Here is a 24499-nt window from a genome sequence, read left to right on the forward strand (position 1 = left end):
GATCAGAGTATATTTTATAATATGCCGTCTTTTCCTTTATTATTTAGGGATATTTCTCTGGGCTCTAGCATCAGGTGCTCAGAGGGAACACAGCAAAATCTGCAAGTGCAAAAAGTACCTCTTTTTGCAACATGGAATTAAGTTCTGTTCTCTTAACACCTGAAATGGAACATTTGTGCTCACAGGTTACCCTGTGCTCCTCCTTTAAGAATACAACTGAAAGTTTAAAACAGAATTTTAAAAAAAGTCCCTTCCAGTATGATTACAAAGACACAACCATCCTGTCTGGAGAAATCTGGGATACCAGGTATAGTCCAGGAAATGGTCTGCATCTTTCTCTCTGCTGTAATGGCCCAAAGCAAAAGTCTTGTTATTTCCGGAGTGGGGTGATTTCCTTCTCTTTGCTATTTGCGTTCCTGGCTGCATTAACACTGAATCATTCACAGCCAAAACACAAAACTTGAACCCCTCTGGTGAGCTGCAGTTAGCATCTAGAAAGAAGACAGCAAGGGAATTCTTTTCCCTGCAGCTGACTGTGGTTTTTTAAATCTAGTATCACCAGAGTCTGATAATCTGGAGGATGTTCAGGAAAGGTGACAAATTTATCAGCAGACTAGAGGGGGTGACATAGGCAGACCCTAAGCGACAGTAGTTGGGGCGAGGGCAGAGTAGCTGTCAGTCTCAGGGTGTAAAGGCCAGGGAGGGAGGGGCGTTACTGGGAGTGTATGTGGAGGTACAGTAAGCGCAAAGGGATGAACTGGTAAGTGGGGCGGTACATTGGTTTCCATGAAATATTTGTTCCATTGAGATGGAAGTTCTGGAACAGTCTCCCCTGTCACGGGATGTTTTAAAACTAGACTGGCCAAAGCAGTAGCCACATGCTCCATTGGCCCCTAAAGGAGGGGGATGGATTAGACATTGTTTCGTAGGCCTTGCCTCTCTCCTGCCTGTGGCTGTTTGCAAGCAGGGGTGATGACAATGATGGTGATCTGTTCTTTGTTGCTCTACTAAGAGCTGCCCTATGACTCCACAGCCAGCACATCTTTCTCTCTCTGCACATGTGCTGCTAGGTCTGCCAGGCACCAGCCACAGCCAGCCAAGATGTATCAAAATCTGAAGTGGCAACTACTTCTCCTTCACCCACTCCAAACAAAACAGACCAGGAATCAAAACATGTGTCCCGGGGGAGCGCTCAGCATTTAATTAGCCACAAACTTGGGGCTGCGCACTCACTGCGGGGATTAATTTGCCACCTGGTGTGGAGAGCTCACGCCACAGGTGTCATCTGGGAGTCTAGCAAATAGCACAAACAGGCTTTCCTGCTGCTGTCTTAATGTGGAGGTTCCCAACGCTGAGAAGAGAGAGCCAACTGGGGGTGAGTTCTGCATGGGGAAATGGAGCTGTCTCCCACTCAGAGAGAGCAGCCAGCCAGCTTCTCCACTCTCTGCTTCTCAGAGACCAGACCCCACTGCATCTTTGTCTGCTACCTACAATGCTGGTCTCTGCTGACCACAGCCCTGGTAGTCACCATGCAGCCTTCTGCAAGCAGGCCTTGACTGGCTTGAGCACCCCTTGCAACCTGATATCCAGTCCTGGTGGGCAGCAGCCTGAACCCCATGCTGGGCCTAATAATAATTTCTCAATTTGTTCAACAGCCAGGCCTCTGGCCTTAATTGTGCCTCTGCTAATTAATGTGCCTCTGCCACTTCACCATAATCCTGACCAAAGACTCCCCGTCTTTTCCTGTCCGGGGCTTCTTCAAGGCAGGCGCTGTCCATCACACCCTGCTTTGTGCTGGCTCATTCCACCCAGTTCCTGCTGCAACTCCTCTGTTAAAATCCCTGCAGATGGATATTGATTTTCCACCCGCCACACACTCTCTCCCTCTTCCTCCTCAGCGGAAGTACCTGGACCCTGCATGGCACGGCTGTCGCTACGTGCCTAGATCAACACCCTCCCCCAAAGTCAAGTGGAGGAAGGGTGCTGACCTGTCTGTGTAGAAATGCTTCTGACACCAGTGGCCATCTCAGAAGCAGTTCTGAATCTTCCCACCAAGTTTTGCTGCAGGGCAGTGGTCCTTGTTAAAATGCAGCACTTGCCCACAGTTACAATGCAGAGCAGTCCCCCTATGAATTATCTCAGAGACCACTACCTGGTAATGGTGGATCAGTGCTGGCTTGATGGTGCCCACAGCACAGAACCAGTTTAGCTGAACAGACCCGAGCTTACCCGAGCCTCCAATCCCTGCCATCCTACTTTCCAGATCTGTAAGGTTTACACCCTTGGATCCGCATTGACGTGCAGTTTGGAAAGACATGGGTGATGTTAAATCTGAAGTATGACTGATGGATTGGCATCTCTTCGGCAACAGCTGAATGCTTTGTCTGAAGGGCCATAGGAGACCTATCCTGGGAGGACCTGAAAGGAGTAAACTAACACAGCTAGTTTGGGGGACACTAAATGTTTTGAGGTTTACTGCAAGACACTGCTGGGGACTATGTCACTGAACTGGCACAGGGATTCAAGAAACCCCATTTCTTTGCTGAGATCTATGTTACTGGTCCAGCTCTTCTGCTCCTAATGCAGCACCTCCATCTCCCCTCAGCTCTCACCCTCAGGCTACTATTTAATTTTGTTGCCTTGTGCCTTCATCATGTACTTTAATGGCTTTTCTTTTTAAATGTCATTTATTTCCATTCACTTCCTTTGTGCTTGGATTCCTTCTTTTCCTTGTTGCCATCCTTGCTTACTGGACTCTGTGTAATGCATTTAGATCTGGATAATCCATACTTGTCTTATCCATGTGGCTGTCTCTGAAGATTAGCAGAAACCAATGTTATGGGCTTGATGAACAGTGGACGGGCATCTAATCAAAGAATGTTTTTTCTTCATCAGTCTGAAGACACTATGATGGCAGATCTGGTTGTAATCTTTGCTAACCGCTCCATGTTCTACTGGGATGTGGTTAGTATCTGTAGGATAAAGTGCAATGGCTTTTTACCCTACTGACTTCAGTGAGACTGTACAGTGTTGAATTTGGCCCAACACGTGCCTTTGGGGCATATATTTATTTCTTCTTTGGTGGTGAATTGAACTTCATGAGTGTTTATGACCAGGGTTGTTTTAGGAATTATTGGATTAACTCTTCCATTTTGTTTCCATTTACTTCCCTGCATAGTTGTGTATTGTGGTGCTTTGTGCACTAAGTGTCTGGTTTAAATGCACTGAATTCTTGTTGTGATTAATCTTTTTATTAATTTTCATAAAGAGACAATGAAAAGTACAAAAAGGTAAATGATTTACAGCTTGTGTATGTGCCAAATACTGCATGTTTCATGGGGTGTCCAATAGAAAATTGCAGTTGTGCAATTTTACAACCTATCAACGCTGCAAAACCAGACAGTACTACATAGATATCACATAGGGTGAGGGTTACAGTAATAAAATAGCAAACGTACATGAAGAGGGAGGGGTGGGAGGAGGGTAGAGGAGGAGGGATTAAGTGGAATAGAAATCTGGCATTCTCTGAGCAGTCTCTGTGGTTTTTATTCAAAATTTATTTAGAAATGGGATCCAAATACTTCGATTTCATTAACTGATCTCTACGGCAATAGGCTTGTCTTTCTTTGGTTGCTAATTCAGACGGGTCCATATATCACTGTTCTATTCTGTGCATAAACCTACTCTTCCATTTGTGTAAAATCACATACTTGGTGATCACTGTAGCCCCAAAATCCAGCTGCTCCTTGGTGGCCTGAGAGTGGTTTCACTGTATGGCAATGACCCAAGGTGCTGACTTCAGTGAGGGCTGATGTTGTGACCAATTTGCTGCTTTGGGACAGCAAACCCTAATCACATAAGAACAGTCATACTGGGTCAGACCAAAGGTCCATCTGTCTTCCGACAGTGGCCAATGCGAGGTGCTTCATGGGGAATGACCAGAACAGGTAACTGTCAAGTGATCCATCCCCTGTCACCCATTCCCAGCTTCTGGCAAACAGAGGTTAGGGTTACCATCCCTGCCCATCCTGGCTAATAGCCATTGATAGACCTATCCTCCATGAACTTCTCTAGATCTTTTTTGAACCCCATTATAGTCTTGGCCTTCACAACATCCTCTGGCAAAGAGTTCCACAGGTTGATTTTGCATTGTATGAAGAAATACTTCCTTTTGTTTGTTTTAAACCTTGTGCCTATTAATTTCATTTGGTGACCCCTAGTTCCTGTGTTATGAGGACTAAATAACACTTCCTTATTTATTGTCTCCACACCAATCATGATGTTACAGACCTCTATCATGTCCCCCCCCACTTAGTCATCTCTTTTCCAAGCTGAAAAGTCCCAGTCTTATTAATCTTATTAATCACCTACAATAAGATCCTGTTTCTTACTCTGTTTCTCAGGTGTGGAATGTACTGTCAATATCGATGAGTGCAAGGATGGCCCATGCGAGAATGGAGCTACCTGTAAGGATGCCATTGCTGACTTCTTCTGCTACTGTGCCGCTAGTCAGGATGGCATCATATGGGGAGGGAAGAACTGCTCTGTTGAGCTTACTGGGTGCCAGACGCATGCTTGCCAAAACGAGGCCTTGTGCATCCCAACATACCAAGCTGATACCCATGGACACCTTTGCCAGTGCCAGCCTGGTTTCTACGATGCCAAATGCTCAACACCAACCACATTTTCCTTTAGTTCCCGAGGGTATATCTTCATTGATATGCCCATGAATAATAATCGGAGCAGGACAGATGTGGCAGGGGACTACCTGGCCACAGTGTCTCTCCGGTTCCGAACCACCTTGCCTGATGCCATCCTCTTCTACCGAGGCAATGAAGCAGAGTATCTGTTCCTGGAGCTCTCTGATGGCATGCTGCATGTGGGGTTGAGGAGAGACGATACTGAATCCTCTTTGCTCTTGAAGGGGCTGAGGGTTGATGACGGCCAGTGGCACAAAGCTGAGGTTCTTCTGCAAGACTCTCTACAATTAAAGCTCTGGCATAAAGCTTGCGACGCAGGAGTCTGCCTGCAGGACTTTCCTACTACAGATGGTACCGCTTCTCTTTCACCTGCCTTCCTAAAAACTTACATCGGGGGAGTTGATGGAGACTCGACAGCTAACAATACGTGGAGCCGGGAGAGTTTCATCGGCTGCCTGGAGGACCTGCAGATTGATTATCAGGCTATTCTTCCCTGGGATATCCCCCACCATGAATCCTCCTCAGTGGAGCTGGGCTGCAACAGGACAGAATGGTGCCACTCCCAGCCCTGTTCTCAGAGAGGCCTGTGTGTAGACCTCTGGGCAACCTTTAGGTGTGACTGCTCTAGGCCTTATGAAGGCCAGACTTGTTCACATGGTAAGTGTCAAATGATGGCAGCTGCCAACTCCTCTGGTGATGAGCGATCTAGAGACCTCAAGTGACACTGGCCTTGGAAGCAACAGCAATTTCTGCTCGACCAGGGTCGGAACTGAAATTGAACCCTCTGTAAATAGACTTTCTATCAAATCCTCTTTATGTTGTGACTAAACAGAGCTGGCCCCTGCTAGAATGATTGTCAGTTACGTGGTGTAAATATCATTGCAGCCAGAGCCAGATGCCCTGACCACCTCTTTGCACCAGATCATAGCACATTGCAGAAGGGCAGTGAAGCCTTTTCACTAGGAAAAACTGTTACTTGCCCATCTCAAGTTCCGGGTGAAAAGGAACATGTATTTGTAGATAAAATGCTCAGTGCTAAAGGTAACTGTTTTGTTGGAAATCTGAGCTGAGATTATTCCTGATGCATTTTCACAGTCTTGCAGGGCTTGGATTAATACTGTTGTCAGTTTCTGGTTTCACTCCCATTCTCTAAATGTAGCAAGTACAAAAACTCCTGTAAAGTTGTGGGGGCTGGGAACTTTAAAAGCAGCTTTGTAGATTAAAATTTCCCAAATTAATGTGCTGTGTGTCAGGGGCCATGATACATGCTCTCTTCCTTGGTGTGCCATGTATGTATGAGTTACTGTCCCGAGGCAGGAGAGACACTCACCTGCTTTCTGTGAATATTTCATACCATAAGCTTTTGGCACTTGCCTTTCCCAGAGTCTCTAGGAACGGGGTCCAGTCCTGTGATACACAGTGGAAAGCAAGTTTGAAAGAGAAGTCATGCAAGGGTTGGAGCTCAAAACATCCCCAAGCCACCTGCATTGCCCTGCCTTACAGAACTGATGTGTCTTTCCTTTCCCTTCCAGAGTACCCAGCAGGAACGTTTGGCTTGGAGAATTCCTCCAGCTTTGCTTCCTTCACAATTGCTGATAATCTTGGTGCAAACTTCAATGTTTCCTTTTTTATCCGTACTCTGAAGCCAAGTGGCCTAGTGCTGCAAATCAGCAATGGGACTGACCCCTGCCTCACTGTGTACCTGAAGAATGGCCAGCTCCGGATAGCAACACCATATGCAAATGCTGTGACTTTCTCAGAAAACCTGGCTGATGGGAGAAGATATATGGTAACTCTCACCTTCCAAGGAGGAAGAGTTCATGTCAGCCATTCAGACAGAGATGTGGAGCTAGGGCAGCTGGCAGTGATGCCTCTTGTAGCTGGTTTTCAGATGTCTGTTGGTGGACTTCCTCACCAAGACCATTTGAGCACATGGGGAGGATATTTTAAAGGGTGTCTTCAAGATGTCCAGCTCAACAACCACCGAATGGAGTTCTTTCCTGCTCAGGCTGAGAACTACAGTCTGCCACAAAAGGTGTACGTGGTACAAACCACTAACCTCGCACCGGGCTGCATCTCTGATGACACCTGCAAGGTAGGGACTCTCACTGCTTTCTGCATATGTGCATGGTTGTTTATTACAAGCAAGCCTCTGTGGCTATACAGCAGTTTGGCTGTTTCACTGGTGTGATTTCAGGAAAAACGCGAGTGTTTAACTGTTGAAGGAGAAGCGCAAAGCCCGCAAACATTCCACATCCAATCCATCTCCTTCACATACTTCTACCCACCACTCCCTCCAGAGCTGACATCCACACCCAATGCATACAACAGTCCAAAACCACCTCCATCCTGCAAACACACTGAGCAGTCCACCTCTTCTTTATCCCCATGCCCGATCTATGCACCCCAAACAACACAACTCTACCAACACACACCCTATCCTTTAACCTTCTCAACCCTCCACCCTCCAAATACGCTCTCACCTCTGGCCCACAGTGCTCCATCTCTTTAACAATAATTGAGTCTCTCAGTACCATTGGGGGGGTCAGGATGTGTCTGATGGGGGACTCTCTCTCCTTCCTGCTGTATGTGAAGGGTGCTAGGCTGTGCTCCCGCTGCTGCCTCTCCCAACTCTGCCTGCATTCACTGCACCTGTTGCAGGAAGCTGTTGCCACCTCTTGCTGCTCTGCTTCTGCTGGTGGGAGTGTCACCCTGGAAACAGCTGCTTGTGTTGTTTTCAGGGACTTTTGCAACTTGCCTCCTATGTTTCTCACACTTCCTTCTGCGCCTCACAGTTTTGTTTTCACCTGCACCTGTGAACTCCAGCGAAGTGATTTTAGTTGGTTATAATTAGCCACTCTTCACACAGCACTTTGGAAAGGGAATGCGCTATATAGGTGCTAAGGGTTATTATGATGATGTGCTGTGTTCAGGTGCCAGTGAACATCAATGCTTCAATTAAAGGAGTTTTAATGGAACCTGCAGGGATTGGCACCTTCTCTATTTGCTTTAAATGACTTAGAATTGGCCTTTAGCTCGTGATGACTATTCTCAACTGCATGTAATTAATCAGCAATTACCTAGCACCATGAGGTTTCTTGATCCACCAATAGCCAGTGTTTCCTTGCAATCTTCATGCTATCAAAGGACTGGGCAGCAAAGGAGAGGCTGTGTCAGAAGAGAAGGCCCTAATTTCCTATGAGAGGTGTAGTATGGAACATGTCTTGCCTCTGTTTGTTTGTGATCTGTAACCATGAGTTCATCCAGGTCCTACTCCATGACGCTTTTCTCATCTCTGCGCCTTAGTGCATTTATTTCACAGGGTGACTTATTAAAACCAAGAACTGTGAGTTTTTGTAGGAGTTAGGCTATAGAGAGCTACACAGCTGTTTGCTTTGATTTGAACACACAAAGACCAAATTAAAAAAAGATGTTAATTCAAAGGTGGTAGGCTCTGGTAGGTAATCAACAGCGTAGCCCATAACAAAACAAGAACAGTAGATTAGAGCTGATTTTCCCCTGCCCGCCAATAACTAAACATAATCTCCTTGTATCAGATCCCACAGAGACCCAATGTCCCCCCAAAGCACAACATACTCCAAACACCTGCTCAAGTAGATGAAATTTGCAGCATCACCTGAAGGTCAGCAAATACAGACTGTTTTGCATCAAGGGAAGGAGTGAATTCTAAAGTTAGGAGGTCCCCACGGGGGCCAGCAGCTCTCTTATAAACTGAGGAAACTCATTTTTGAGTTATCACAGCTGCAGCAGGGTCTGGGGGGAGAGGAAAGATCCCAGCTAGGTGTTGGTTTCAGAGGATATTTCTGTTGTCTCCAGCTCATTGTTCTTATCAGCATTACTGCAATATCTCCCCTCCCCAATTCAAACACCATTAATGCAAGTCTTGAACGTCACATTTCCCTCCACCGAACTCCATTTCTTTTATCCAAAGATGAACCATCCTCTTCCTAAATATGTGCTCTCCTGTTTTTCAGTCTGGACCATGTCGCAATGGTGGCACATGCACTATCACCTGGAATGACTTCAGTTGCAGCTGTCCAGCAAATTTCACTGGGAAAACCTGTGAGGAGAGAGTCTGGTGTGCAAGTGACCCTTGTCCCACAGCCACTTCCTGCGTGGATGTTCCAGCAGGATATGTATGTAAGTGCTGCCCTCCTCATTATGTGCAGGAAAAGGCTTTATAGCTGGCTGTCTTCAATTAGTCAGTATTTCCAGTTATCACAGTTGCCATAACTGCCATAGGCACTTGGAAAACTAAAGGAATGCAGAGAGAGGAGCTCAGCTCAGCAAACTAAGAATGCAGCATGCTGTGTGCTGTCTCAGGTCTGTGCTCCAGACGGATTTGTCACCTAGAATGTAATAGTGAAGAAAGAGCGCTTAAGCATTTTCTTTTTGCTACTTTAACTTTCACCCTCTTAGGGAAGAGAGACAATTGTCCATTTCTGGCACTGATTACAACGATGCTAAGGTGCAATCAGTGTAAGGATCAGCCCTTTTCACTTAATGTTCTGCCAATTCCAGAACCTCAGGTTATTTCGTAGAGCAGGACTCTTACCCTTGTGTATGACAGCAGCTTCTGAGTCAGCTAGGAGATAACCACAGCAGCAAGACGGAGAAGGCCAGTTAGATCATCTTGGCCTCATGAGAGATTTCCTAGACAGGAAGCCAATCATAGCTAAGAGCTTTAATGTCACCAGCTGCTAAGGCTTTAAAATATAGGATGAGATGCAAACCCCACCTCTTCACAGAGCTTCCCAGGATACTAATGGAACAGAGTCTTCCAGGAGTTTGCCACGTGGCTCTTATCAAATGTGACACTTAATGTCCCTCAAATCCCTATGGCTGTCTATCTTCTAATTTCAGGTCTTCTAATTTCAGGTCTGGCTAATGCAACATTTCATGGCAATGCTGCCATTGAATTCACCACCAATGCTTCAGTCACCAGAGCTCTCAACAGCCTCCACCTAGACTTCAAAACCAGGGACGAAGATGCCATTTTGCTTTGGGCTACTGAAGAGGTGGACTCCCTGCAAATTGCCATTCAGAACTCCACTCTGCTTGTGGATATTAGAAGTGGGAACAGCATTGAGGGGGTCAGTTTCCTGAGTCAGACACCCGTTGCGGATGGCTCCTGGCACAGGGTCACTCTGTCTATGGAAGAGCCGTCTGCACTGTCTTCACGGTGGCTAGTTCATTTGGATGCTTCTGTGAACATGACTCTCCAGGGGAATGCTGGGAACCTGGACTTCTTAAAGAACAATGTGCTGGTTGTACTAGCTGAGAACTTCACAGGCTGCCTTGGCCATGTGAACATAGGGGGAGTATATCTGCCATTCACTGGCGCGCTCTCCTACCCTCAGACAGAGCAGTTTCGGCAGTCTAACAGGGGGCACGTCCAGCTGGGCTGCATTGGGGCTGATGTGTGTGCTTCAAGCCCTTGCCTCAATGCGGGCACTTGTGAGGATTTGTTTAACTCCTTCCGGTGTGCCTGCATTGCCGGATGGGAGGGGCCTCTGTGCGAGTCTAACATAGATGACTGCAAGTCCAGCCCGTGCATCCATGGGGACTGCGTGGACTCAGTGGCAGATTTTCAGTGTGACTGTTTCCGGGGATACATTGGGAAGAAGTGTAACATCAATGTGGACGATTGCATACGACACCAGTGCTTAAATGGAGGGACCTGTGTCGATGGGGTTTACAGCTACTCCTGCGAGTGCCCAGCTCAGTACTCAGGACCTCGCTGCGAGTAGGTACCCTTCTTGGTTTACTGGGGATAAAGTAGCATCCAGGTGTCTTGGATTTTACCTTATCAAGATGTTGAAAAAATATTCTGGTGCTGAAAGGTCAATGATGAGTGAGACGTACTGTCAGTCTGTGACCAGCAGGTGTCTAGAAGGCTTGGCATATTTTGTGTACTGTGGCCCTGATCCCGTAAGGTGCTTATTGCCATTTGGAAGGTGCTGGGCAACCTCCAATTCTGTTGAAGGCTGCTCAGCACCTTGGAACAAGAAGGGCCATTCTTCAATAGTGACATCTACACGATAAATTGCAGAACCACATGGTAAAGTGCATTTATTGTGCATGTCTTGCCACCTCACCTACATTCTATCCACAAATCCATCTCCTGCAGGACTTATTCAAGCATTCCAAACTTCTGAGCAGATTCAGACAGTTGCCTTTAAAGTAAACAAACAAGAACAGCCTGCTAGAGAGAGGTTTCCTTCCTTCCTCAAAAAATAACTCACCTTCTCAGCCCTCCAGTTCCACAATTCCGAGGCTCAGGACAGGAAGTATTCAATGATGCACCATGGACAGGTTCTAGAATCATAGAAATGTAGGAGTGGAATGGACCTTGAGAGGTCACCAAGTTCAGCCACCTGTGCGAGGCAGGACCAAGTAAATCTCGATGATCCCTGCTGGGTATTTGTTCAACCTGTTCTTAACAATCTCCCATGAAGGGAATTCCACAACCTCTCTTAGAGGCCTATACCAGAGCTTAACTACCCTTATAGATAGAAAGTTTTCCCTCATATCTAACCTAAATCTCCTTTGCTGCAGATTAAGCCCATCACCACTTGTCCTGCTTTCAGTGGTCGTGGACAACAGTTGGTCACTGTCCTGGTTATAACAGCTCTTAACACATTTGATGACTGTTATTGAGTCCACCCTCGGTATTCTTTTCTCAAGACTAAATGTGTCCAGTTTTTTTTAACCTTTCCTCTGGACTCTTCAATGTGTCTGCATCTTTCCTAAAGTGTGGTGCTCAGAACTGGATGCAGTACTCCAGATCTCACCGTAGCCGAATAGAGCTGGACAATTGTCTCCTCTTACAACACTCCTGTTAATACAGCCCAAACGATGTTAGCCTTTTTTGCAAGCTCCTCACATTGCTGACTCTTATTCAATTTGTGACTCAATATAGCACCCAGTAGATAGGGTGTGTGTGTGTGTGTGTATCTATCCCCCTGTATTGAACAGGATCCCATTCCTTGAAACACATAAGCCTCTCCAGTAATGACAATGAACTTCAGATCAATCCATTAGAAAGAACATGGGACTTACTTATGCATGGCTTTTGGTGACTGTAATGGAATTGTCCCTGAGGAGAGTGTGGTGGAGCATTGTTTTTCTGTATTTTGCTTTTTAATTGATGACTCAAGCATCTCAGGCATTTGAGGAACTCCCAGGGCCTTTGATTCATAATGTGAGCCTGCCATCTGAGCCTGTAGCATGAGTGGCAGCAGGGTTGAGAGCTGCACTTTTGGAGCAGATAGCAAATGTTGTTGTTAGTTTAGATAGACTCCAGCATTTTTTAGAAGTGAAAGAATGTTTCTAATGAACAAAAGAACTAGGAAACAATGTGTTATGTAGACAGGATACTAGAGCACTGAGACTTGATAAACAAATACACAATTGAACTTTATTGATCACATCTACACTAGGACTCCTAAAAATGTCACTCCATTACTATTGCAGCATCACTGGGAGTAGTACAGTGGGCATGCAAGTGAAGACAGTTTGCCAGCATTTTAACCACTCTGTCTTCCAGTCCTTCTGTGAAGAGGAGGGGTTGGTCAATGTGGTAGTGGTGCCCTGTATCCACTTGCGCTCCTAACATTGCCATGACGAGTACAGCTGCATCAGCGTTAGCAAGATTGGGAAGTTTTAGGGGGAAAATCCTAATGCTGACATAACCTAGGAGAATTTGCATAGCACTGCAAAAATCCTATTCCGGCATTCTCTGGGCTGAGTGTAAAACCATGGATGGGCTCTCAGAGGCTTGTCTTATCTGTGGTTGTTCCAAACTGCTGGTCAGGAATATCTCTTGCCTACTACTCCAGTGTGCTATTCCTCCTTTCCCTCAGTAATAGCTGACATTCCTGCTCCTATGAATAGGACAGTTTTAATGTGTGTGGTTGTGGTTTTGCCAGATGGCCGTTCCCACCTCAACAGTGCGGCAAAAACTTCACCTGTCTGAATGGAGGCAAATGTACCAGTGGGACATGGGGAGCCAACTGCACCTGCAAGCCGGGCTTCACCGGAAGGAAGTAAGAAGTGCCGTTCCCTGATGCTGCCTGCAATTGCAGATGATACTAGTGCCAAAGTATCACATTTCCCACAGTGGAGACTGTTGGAGCAGGCTGGCAAATACTTTTCATCGCAGTTATTTGTCCCCCCACACTATTGAAATGATTACGCCTAAATTTTCACCCAGCCATGCTGTGGAAGAGGCAGTCCTGAGGCATGGCAATGGTATTGAGCATCCTCCCAGAATGTGTGCTCTTCCTTCATTTTTGAAATGTCTGTGTTTTGCATGCCATAGTTAGAGCCAGCACATGTAGTGATAACAATGGTGATGTAAATTCAGGTGAATAGTGATACTGACTGCTGTGTTAGAGAGGGAAACCCAGCATGGGCCACCCAACTACAGGGAATTGCCTCAAACCCAAAGATCACCATTTCGCAACAGAAACTGCAAACATTTGTTTACATTTGTCCATCCTCTGCTCTTTCAAACGCTGACCTTGATGGCCACTCGCCTCGCTGGAGTTCAGTACCTAACCCAAATTGCTCCGCTGGCTTTTTCTCAGCCGGAGATAGTGGAAGGAAATGAGTGTGAATGGGTGAATTTTTCAAACTATTGTGCCTTTTGGAAGTAATTACTGCAAGGTCCTAAAGGCCAGTGGTTCTCAACTAGGGGTACGTATACCCCAGGGGATACGCAGAGGTCTTCCACGGGATACATCAACTCATCTAGATATTTGCCTAGTTTTACAACAGGCTACATGAAAGGCACTAGTGAAGTCAGTACAAACTAAAATTTCATACAGACAATGACTTGTTTATACTGCTCTATGTACTATATCAGTGTTTCTCAACCAGGGGAAAGTGATTTATTTTTATAATTATAAGGTAAAAATGAGAAAATAAGCCATTTGTCAGTAACAGAGTGTCTGTGACACTTTTTCGTATTTTTATTTCTGAGTTTGTGAGCTAGTAGTTTTTAAGTGAGGTGAAACTTGGGGTACACAAGACGAATCAGACTCCTGAAAGGGGTACCAGTAGTCTGGAAAGATTGAGAACCACTGCAATAGAGGCTTTGACACCAAAGGACAATTCTGTAGGATCAAAGTGTGTCCTGGAGCACATTATTTTAGTTAATTCTAATACCTTTCCCCCTCCAGATGTCAAATTAACATCAATGAGTGTGATCCAAACCCATGCCAGAATGGAGGGACATGCCAGGACTCTGTGAACAAGTACGAGTGTGTATGCAGTGCCAGCTACACCGGAGAGCGCTGTGATGTTGATGTAAGCAGGTCCTTTCCCCCTCTTGTTAGCGTCAGGTCTGCTCTCTCCTTCTATGCTAGCTGCTTAGGTTGTGAGGAGTGAGCAGGAGAGGCAGTTTGGCCAATACGAGGCAGGCTGAGCCTGCTGATTTTGGGGTATCAGTGGAATATCCTTCATTCCTTGACACATTTCATATTCCTACATGAATCTGGCTAAGGGAATTTCAACCAACACAGAGAGCAGGCTGGAGAGGAAAGTGCACTGTTTGGCAACACTGTAGCATGAATATTACACTTGGGGGGGAGGAGGGTTCTAGATTTCCAGTATTTTAAATAAATGTAGCAGATACTTTTCTGAGTGTGTACTGGCTTATCTGGACACTGTGGCTGTTGTCTGTTAGCTTCTCCTCAGGTTGCACCAATCTCTGGGCGACAACCAGAAACACTGCCATTGGGCCCAATGTGGGGAGGGAACAAGGAAACCAAATTACATCTAAAGTAAAATGGAGCTAGACAGTAGCCAAGCTGATTTGTGTAAATCCTCAAGTCTGTTGCCACTTTAACATATTGGATTCTTTAACATATTGGATTCTTTGTCCTATTCCAAAATCCAATTCAGTTTGCTCCAGAGTAGGTGATAAGTAGGAAAAGACTTGAAATGGAAAATTACTGCCATCTCCATTGAAACCAACTAAATTCCAGGAAAGCCAAACATGTTGGATTCAAAGGAAAAACGAACTCCATTCTTTGATTTGGTATATTCTAGCTGGACCCTAGCGATTGAAAAGGGATTTTAGCAAAGCCATTCAGTAGTAGCTGGCTGCTTATTCAAAAGTTATCCCCATGCCCCATGGAAAAAGCATCTTAATCAGTTGGATTATAGGGTGTGACAGGTGCATCCAGTCCAAAGGACAAGGCATTGTTATCAGCTGAATGTCTCTGGTACGATTATCAGTGGTGCAATGATTGACAATAATGAAATGTTATCCATTTCAGTAGTAAGGGTACTTAAGTTGCCACCCTCCTGGAAAATTCTGTGCTAAAATAGAATACAGGGCAACTTCCTACATGGTATTCCTACCACCATCTCGTGCTCCCTCGCACTAAACTGTTTTCTGGAGACTGGAATTTCAGTTGGCATTTTAACATATGTGAATGGGATAAAAAGCAGCCACTTCCCCTCCTAAGCTCAGTTGCTAGGTTGAGCTGTATGTGCCTGGAGTCTGGAAGAAGGCATTAGATAAAATCAAAGGTACATGTGATTAAAAAAAATACCATGCTACCTACTGGAGCCAATCCTCTTCCTAAACCATTAGAGATTGTCCATCACACTATCCTCATTAAGCCTTGGGGTTTCTACCTAAGCAAGCAACGGATGGGAGAGCAGGGCTAGAATCTTCCTTTAACAAGCTGCTAGGAAGGCAGACTCATGCTTTTTTGTGTTCTGAAGCCATTTGCATGGGTAGGTAGTTTGTCTGGTAACTTGGGAATGTACTAACCCACAATGCATGGAAAGCTGTCTAGTGAATACTGCATGTGCGCCAGGGCAGAGTTCACTGCTGTTGCTGTTCGTTATTTAGGGAAAATATAATGCCATGATGAAGCCACTTTTACCTTTCCAATTTGCATTCATAAACCCGCAGCAGATACCCCAAGACCTCCACTTCTGTCACAGGACACTTCTTGTGGATTTCCTGTATTACTTTTTGCTCTCATTTCCCTGTAATGATTTTCCTCTTCTACCCTGTGTTCAGTGTCTATGAACTCCTAGTATTTTTTTGGGGGTGGTAGTGGTGGGGTCTGGATAAGGGGACGGAAGTATGCTGTGCATTTCCTCCAAATGGTATGAGGTCTGTTCTCAAGCTAAAGCGCACACAACAGAAACCATCAGTAACATTACTACAGACCGGCCAGGAGACCTTTAAATGAGTAGGCTCCAGCACCAGGTCTGCATTCTTCAGCTGGAGGCGCATGTATGTAGGGCCAATGTGTGACTAATCTGCATGCTGTACTAAGTTAGGCATAACTTCAAATTACATAGGAGAATGCTGTAGGAAGTTGTTTATTTAAAGGGAAAACATCAACTGGAAATTTAGTAAATTAAAAACAGATTCAAAAGTACATCCAGGTCCCATACGTGCCCCCAAACCCTCCTGCCGCAAATTGTGGTTTTACAAATGTTTTATTGTCCCATGTTGCTGTGTGACAGAGCCACACAAAACACAGACACGGACTGTATCCAAGTACTGCCAATGCATTATGGAATTACAGATGCTACTTGTAACAATTACTAGGTAACATTTTTAGGCTAATTCTCCCTTTAAATACAAACTTTCTTTAATGAGGCAACTTTCAAGATCCTACACCGTGTTTGCACATTAGTCTCTCTCAGGGCACCTCTAATCCTAAAGGAGCCAAAGGAATGAACATATTAATGCATTAACTTCTTCCAGGAACCTCATCTTGCCTTTTAAATCTTTCATCCACTTACTGACCTAGCCCAACCCTGCTTAGCTTGTGAAAGCTGATGAGACCAGAGCATGAAGTGGGTGCTGCTGAATTCATACCTTTTGCTAGTCCCCCCCGCCAGGGTTAAAACATGAATCCAGCTGCCCCAGTTTTAGTGCCTGACTAGGTTTGTTCTGAGCTGGTATTTCTTAAAGCTGGAGCCTGTACTGTTTTTAATAAATAAAATTCCTATGTAATTGGCTGGACAATTGCACGTTAGTAACACACAAGCTTCAGGGTATCCAGTTGTAGGGATTTAGAGCCCAGAACTCACTACTGAACTATTTTAAAATGTCTTGTTCCTTATAAGCCTCCTCAGGTCCTCTAGTTAGTCAGATAGCTATGCTCGTTCTGTGCTGCTTTGGTACCACACAGCCTTTTCTCTGGCTGTCAGATGTATTAACTGCTAAGCCTGCAAACATCTGTTTTTAGTAAAGTTTATGTTAATCTGATGTCCCAAACACAGTTCTGCAAGTATGCTCTGAAACAAGGGCCTGTGCATTTAATCTTGCTGCAGATGAAGGTTTGATAGCCAAATAATTTCTTCAACCCCTTAGCAGAGACGACATTAAACAAACCATCCCTCGCTATGGTAGGGAGAGTTCTAGATTTACTGGGGGATTGCATTACCCTAGATTTTCTTGTCAGTTTTTGAAAACTTTTTCCAATTTTTGATACCTTGCTAGTAACACCCACCAACTTGTTATATTTTAGTCTGACAAGTATGTTAATGAGTTTTCTTACAGTACAAGATTCCTAGTGCAGCCTCTGATTGCATAGGCCTCTGCATCTCAATGGATGGGTCCTGCTGTGAAAATCCACAAATAAGATAAAAGACCATGTTAGTGAAGAATACAGAGCATGTGCCCTTATTTGGACCATTCCACCCTTCCTAACACTGACTTCTGAAGGGCTGAGCAGACTGCATCTGCTGGTGTGTTTTTTTTTTTTTTTTAACAGTTTTGTTGCTGGGGTACAGGGCAGTTAGCTTCCCAGCATTAATGAGTTCCTGCTCTTCGCTTCCTTGGGATAATTCTGTCCTTGTGACCCTGCCTGAATTATCATAATGCTGTTAACGATCCCATTGGTGATGCATGCTTGATAACATTCTCTGTATTACATAGATTAAGTGTCACCCTTCCTGAAGACCGGAAATGCAGGACCAAAGTTCTTTAATGCACACAGGCTTGAGGGTTGGCCCTAATGTGAGTGGTTAAGGTAAAAAATACAGAGGTCAATGCTGGCTGTTTTTTGTTTAGACAAACATTACGCTATGTGAATTTTTATTTCAATTTAAATCTGGCTTGATGGAGAGATTTAAGCTTGAAGCTAACCCAGACTTTTCTCTCCGCAGCGGCCCTCCCAAGCTCTGTGCTTCTTACTTTCATTTGGGTTGCAGTTTTCGTCCTTTGTTGGCTAGTCTCAGTTTATGCTTTAGCCCAGTCTGGGCTCCTTGATCCCTCCCTTGACTCCTGGAGCACAAGTAAGCTACATGCGAGTCCTTGTAACTGCTGGGGTCTCATTGTTTCTCCATTAATTTCTTTTGCAGAAAGGGACTCCAGGTGCTTTCTTCCCATTCCCATTAATTGAAGTAGCTGCCCCTGTAGCCTGTGGCTGTTTGCTGCTACTTATTATTGGTCTCATATTCATGATTCTCACTGCACGGAAGAGGCGCCAATCGGAGGGAACCTACAGCCCAAGCCAGCAAGAGGTGGCAGGAGCTCGCTTGGAGATGGACAGTGTCCTAAAGGTGCCACCGGAAGAGCGTTTAATATAGGCAGCACCTTGGCAAGGAGATGCACCTGCAAGGTCTGTTTTGACCTTGAGATTTTTCCAGCACTTGTGGCAACAGACCCTCCTCTAGCTCAGTTCCTTCAAGGCATTGGTGGTGACCTGGACTTACACATACACAGCAGATTGTTTAAACAGGGGCAGTTCCAGCACATTACATGTTAATCAAGTCAACTACACACTGCTGGTCTCTGGCTCAAAATAAAACCCTTGACCTGCTTCCTTTCATGCCTCCACTAGACTCCTATTGAGACAGGAGCTCTCTGAGATGATGTAGGTGTTTGCACCTGCTAAGAGATGTCCCATGCCCCATTCCACCACTTGTACAGCAGTCACACTGTTAAAGACTGCTGCAAAAGGAAAAATTAATTAGACACGAAAACTGCTGCAGGTGGGGAAGCTTTTCCTTGAGTTGCAAAGCAAACTATCTACTTTAATGTTAAATACTGAGTCAAAATGTATAGAGGATATGATCGTTTTGTGTGTTAGTTTAACTCTCCAAAAATTCAAACGGACTTGCAGCCCTATTGGGCTGAGGGGTACGAGTGTTTCCAAAACTGTTTTCACAATGTAGTCTTTAACAGCAACAGCAGCTGTGAACTCTTGCCTCCTGATAGACACAACATTTGAAGGAACTGTCAGGAACTACTGAAGTCATTGTACAATCAACACATTTTATAAAGTAACCTCTGTTTGGGATAGAACGTTAGACATTCCCATGGGTACCGCCCCGGAAGTGTGTAATAATAACCTTGTTTCAGAGGGGGTGGACTGAGATACCTACAATGCTTGTGCTAGTTCAGTGCCTATTGCCAAATGTTTGTTCTTTGTTCTCTGAGACCGAGGGATGGGGACAGTATCACCTAACAGACAAATAGGCAAATACCAACTGCATTGCTTCCCCCTAAGTACATGGTTTTCACCTCTATGAACTAGAGGCTTTGAGCCGCAACCACTGCACCAAACAGTTTTCATCTCCACTAAGAATTGATGAAATGGCCTGGAAATTCTCATGCTAAAACGCAGTAAAAATTAGTAAAACTGCAATAAAAGGAAGTGGTGGTGGAGGGAGGGGCTAGACTGGGCTGGTGGTGGCTTTGATTGTTCATGAAATATACAACTTTTTCTACTCAAGCACTCTGTGAGTAAAGTCAGTAACGCCGTGTTCCACCACAGCAGCCAGCATGGGCGCATCTTAGCAACTCCTCGTTTGTGGGAGCAGTCGGGGCTGCAGGGGCTATCCTGCTCCTTGCACTTGTTGCAGCCTCTGCGATTGCCATGAAGAAAAGGAGAGCGACTCAGGGAACATACAGTCCCAGCCGCCAGGAGAAAGACGGGGCACGAGTCGAGCTGTGGAACGTGATCAAGCTGCCGCCAACAGAGAGGCTGATATGAGCACTAGGTATGATCAGGGGCTGCAGTTTTCAGCCATTACGGTTGCTAGAATGCCACAGTTCTGTCTGTATATGTTAAAGTCGGAGATGCTCTTTGTGGGGCAATGCCATTCACCACTTGGTTTCTCTACAGGATGGGGGCAGCTGCCCATTCACTGTTGACTGGCACTAATGAACCTTGTTTTGGGCTTTGTTATTGCAGCATAACCCTGGTGAAAACAGCTCAGCCAGAAAGGGTGGGGGAACAAAGGAAAGCTTTTAAGGGCAGTTACTGCTTGAGCTGTTTGTATACAAAAACGTTACACAGCCTACGCTGATTAGGAAAAGAGAGGGGGCAGAGCCCACCTGTACAATATCCCTCATCCTTCCTCTCCCTTTGGTTCAAGTCAGCAGTACTTCTCACTGCCATGAAATCAGCACAAACATTATGTTGCCCATTAGTAGTTGGCAAACAGCAGAAAGAAGACAGTTCAGGGAGGCCTAGTTAACAGAGTAAGCATTTAATTTCTTCACTTAATGCAGAGTGCAACTCCAAGAAATCCACCAGTTCAGGGGGAAGGAATCCCCTCTCCCTACCCTGCAAGGACAGGGCGATTGACCACTTGTGGAAGACACTTTCCATAGCTCCATCCTTCCAGGGACTAGATTAGAATCGCCACTTACATTGAAGGAAAATTAAAATGTGTGTGTTTGTTAGACACCTGATTGTTTTACGACTAAACTGCTGGAATATTTTAAGTGCCTTGTTGAGAATGAATCACCAGTTACAGTATTAACTTTTTCAAACAGAATGTTTAGTTAGAGAAAAACGGATCACTTATTTGATCAGAATTTACAGTGAGGAGGGTCTTAGTGGCCCGGATACTGGGTTTTTAAAATTGTTTCATAGGTGTAGCATCTGCCACCTACACACAATCAGCTGGAGTAAAACTCCTGAAGTCCTGAGTAAGAAATATGGATTGGATTTAGTTTGTAGAAGTGCAGAGAGCAGCCCCACTAAGATTTCAGGGAGTTGTGTACTCGGGTGAAATTCACTGGTGTGCAGAGGGCCAGCACTTAACATAGCACAATGGGGTTTGCGGCTGGCCCTTTACACAGGGGTGAATTTCACCCCTTGTAAGAAATGTGTTGAACTACGCATTAAATATATAATTAAGTGTTCTACTGTTTTGTAAAATATTACACTGATTTTTCTCATCCTAATTTCCCTGAGAAGGACATACTATTTCCTGTGTGTCTCCATTCCACCTTTTTATAGCTGCCGCATGCAGTATTCCCTGACCACCACAGTGTGTCAGACACTATGCAAACACCTGCTACAGCACATGCCAACTGAGGTCTAAAATCATTAGCTTATCATCATAATTATTACAAAGACCAGTGAGAAATATTTTACAAAACAGTGTCTGCTCGTATCTACAGAGTACTCCTTAATAAGCAGAGGTGTGAATCCACACACACACACACACATCACAGCAGATTGCCTTTGGAAGGAAATCCTCTATACCATTCTGGTATTTGAAAGTATTATTCTATTTACAGTTGCTGTAAATAGTTCTGAAATTCTAATACAGGGAACAGGTCTAAAACTAGAGATTCAGCCAGTCCTCTTCAGGGCAAGTCCCTTTTGTGCAAATACATGTTTGAATGAAGACCATTTATTTTGAAAACAACTTTCACTTGTAATGTGACATTTATCTGAATTTTTGCACATAGGATTATGATACAAAGTTGCCATTCCTCTAAGATTGACAGAGGAGAAGCAAGGGGTGACCATTCAAGGGTAGGGAGTTGTTAATATCTTTGCGGAAGAGATGATCTAAATCAGGGGTTCTCAAACTGGGAGTTGGTACCCCTAAGGGGCTCGTGAGCTGTCAGCCTCCACCCCAAACCCCGCTTTGCACATCCAGCATTTATAATAGTGTTAAATATATAAAAAGTGTTTTTAATTTATAAGGGGGGGGGATTGCACTCAGAGGCTTGCTATTTGAAAGGGGTCACTAGTACAAAAGTTTGAGAACCACTGATCTACATTTCAGTACATGTAGACTGCCACAGATTTATTATTTAGTATTAATGCTGATGTAATTTACCTTTAAACCCAGTGATCTGTTCTACCTGTTAGTTCTCCAATTGTTTTCTACTGAGGTTTAACTCAACACTGCTGCTTCCAGATCCTCTAGCAATAGGACACTGTCTGTGCTATCAACCCAGCTGCTGCAGGGAGACTGGATGAACTGCAGATTCTGAAACAGCGTTTGTGGCCAGCAGCATTTGAGCAATTGTGGGGGAAACAGGTCCTACAAGACAGGCACTACACAGCTGAGCTGGTTGCTGGGACTCTTTGGGAAAGGGGATGAATCCACCTCCCACTGTTCCTGCCTCAAGGCTGGATTAGCTTGCCATGTCCAGGAGACCCTTCTCACCAGAAGACAATGATAGTGGGCCTCTCTCCCTGGAAGTATAACCTTGATGAACTATGGCCAAAGCATTCCAGGGAGTGAGGTGGGACTGTGCCCTAGCCTTACCTCAGGAGGCTTTAGATAAAACCTTCATTTAGGTCCCAGGTGAAATGAGTTTGAGTTATCCCATGAAGGCACATCATAAATCCACAGCAGGTATATTTACGATTCTTGAATCCCCAGAAACCCAGACTAGAATAGGAAGAGGTTGCTGCACATCTGCATGCAGGTGCAGTTGGAAACTTGTACCTTTCTTCTTCAGTTGCACTTTGTAGTTTAAAAACATACGTTGTATAAATTCAAAAAACAAATGCAGCAACAAGCCCTAAAACCACTGCTATTCTGAGATAAGAAATGGATTCGTGTTACACAAAATGACTATTACAAAGCTACTGAACTATCCCTAAAGGTGATAAGAATCTATGAAACAAATAGTAGGGTAAGACAGGAGACCTAAAAACCAGCCTGAAGGTAAACTGAAAGCAAGAGGTGCATCTACATCCCTCTTCTCCTCTTAGGTAATCCCAATTTCTTTACAAGGTTATCAAAGCAGGTGTACTAGCCTGACTTCAAGTATTCCAAAACCACAACTAGTGAAAGGATACAAGACCATGACAAAGTATTTTTAACATTTCTGCTATTTAATTTATGGAGCATTTTTTCCACTGTGAATTTAATTTTCTTTTGATATTTAATTTTTGAATATATTTTTTCACAAACCAATTTGCTACAGATGATGTTCCTCAAAGACAGTTGATTTTTTTTGTAAATGTAAATTGCATAGATGTGTAAAGATTAGACTGTCTCTCAGATAAATTTATTTACAATAAAAGCTGGTTAAAAAATGCATCTGAGCCTTGTCTCTGATAGTATCTTTAGCTGATAATGAACACAACTGGGGCTTGTAGGCATTACAATCATGCAAATAATAGACCATCAGCACAAACTTGGCTCATAGACTATATGGTAACTTACTTACAAGCTTAGATGTATCGTAATACAAGCTTTCAGTGGATGAAATGAGGGCAAACCGAATCACTGCTGGCTGAGGGACTTGCTCACCATTAATTAATTTTAATCCCTCTAGAAGAGGACACAGCCAGCCATGAAATCAGGAGAAAAGGTGAAATCTCCTACCAGCCTTTGAGGTCTTAATCAGGACAGATTTTAGTGACAGTCTCTCATGGAGTAGAAATGAGGGACACTATGTGGCAGAGGTGGGTGGCTTTGGGGGCGGAGTACAGAGGATGGCAGCTATAGGGGAGTATGCATGAAAGGATGGTTCTGCCCTGCCACCACTAGAATGTGTGGTTTTAGGGAGGCTGAGTGGTTAGACCCAGGAGCCTTCACTTCAAAGACCAATGGCCTGATTTTCAGAGAGAGCTGATCTCCACCTTTACTGTGCCTCTGTGAAATCTATATAAAAACATTATAAATACTTTCTGGCACACAGTTAACTCAACACAGTGGCTGTATCCCCTTGTACTGCTATCCCTTTCTCTGAGGGAGGTTAGTCTCCATGGAAGGTTGCCTTCTGACAGCTGGACTCATGTTGTCTGGGGACATCAATTAAACTAGAGACCAGGCTTGTGACTGGGAGTGACACTGTCAATTGTGCCACCTAAGCAGAAGCTCATGTTTCCACCTATATGGCTGTCAGCAGTGCCACCTGAGCAGAAGTTTAGCTGTGCCCCAGACAGCATAATCCCGTCCAAGCTTGTGATCTCCATTGGCCACTGTGAGTGTGGGGTGATACTCCTGCCATAGCTGCAGGATGAGCTGTGAAGCTTTTCCCCAGATGAGAATATTGAACCTGCAGTACGGAAGGAGCTCAGCTCCAACCCTGCTAAACCTCACTTTCCTGGGAGAGTGTAAAGCCGCAGAGTACAGAAGCAGCAGTAGCAGAGATTAGAATTCATAAGTACAATAGTTGGATGTGGATTTAAGAATGACTGTGCTTAGTACAGGGAGTGCTAAACAATGTAAATACGTAACAAAAGAAAAACTGCTAACCTATAGAGCAGTGCCAGCACAGATGAATCTGAGATCTTCCACCAAATAAATAAGGAAAACACATCAGTTAGTAGTGGAGGGGTTTGGGCAGATTAGGCCACAGTGACATGCTTGGTGGATATGCCCAACAGGCTGGAGTGAAGGAACACAGTCACCTAGATATCAAAGTATTTGGTGCATTAAAATTAAGAATTTCATGGAACACAGTCTTTTAGTCAGAGTGCCTGATACCTTTCTAAAACAGAAGTGAGACAAGGCCGGGTATGGATTTGACTTTCAGAAGATTGGAAAGATCTAACTTATATGATCCAAAGAAATCA

General features: G+C 44.7%; 1 protein-coding gene across 12 annotated transcripts in view; it reads left to right on the top strand.

Annotated features, from left to right (window-relative positions):
• Positions 1-23015, top strand: part of CRB2 (crumbs cell polarity complex component 2) — a 143653-nt gene extending 120638 nt beyond the window's left edge. For 4 of the 12 annotated variants that reach the window (XM_073314524.1, XM_073314516.1, XM_073314526.1 and 1 more), the window contains 7 exons: positions 4404-5357; positions 6233-6795; positions 8696-8861; positions 9600-10467; positions 12653-12769; positions 13907-14033; positions 18069-19536. In XM_073314524.1, the coding sequence (XP_073170625.1) occupies positions 4404-5357; positions 6233-6795; positions 8696-8861; positions 9600-10467; positions 12653-12769; positions 13907-14033; positions 18069-18296 (3023 nt within the window). In that variant the 3' untranslated portion in view covers positions 18297-19536. Of the gene's footprint in view, positions 1-4403; positions 5358-6232; positions 6796-8695; positions 8862-9599; positions 10468-12652; positions 12770-13906; positions 14034-17265 lie in introns of all 12 variants that reach the window. The other 8 variants (XR_012155262.1, XM_073314520.1, XM_073314517.1 and 5 more) reach the window with 8 other exon arrangements.
• The last annotated feature ends 1484 nt before the right edge of the window (positions 23016-24499 follow it).

The sequence above is a fragment of the Lepidochelys kempii genome, chromosome 16, assembly GCF_965140265.1.
Source record: "Lepidochelys kempii isolate rLepKem1 chromosome 16, rLepKem1.hap2, whole genome shotgun sequence".
NCBI lineage: Eukaryota > Metazoa > Chordata > Testudines > Cheloniidae > Lepidochelys > Lepidochelys kempii.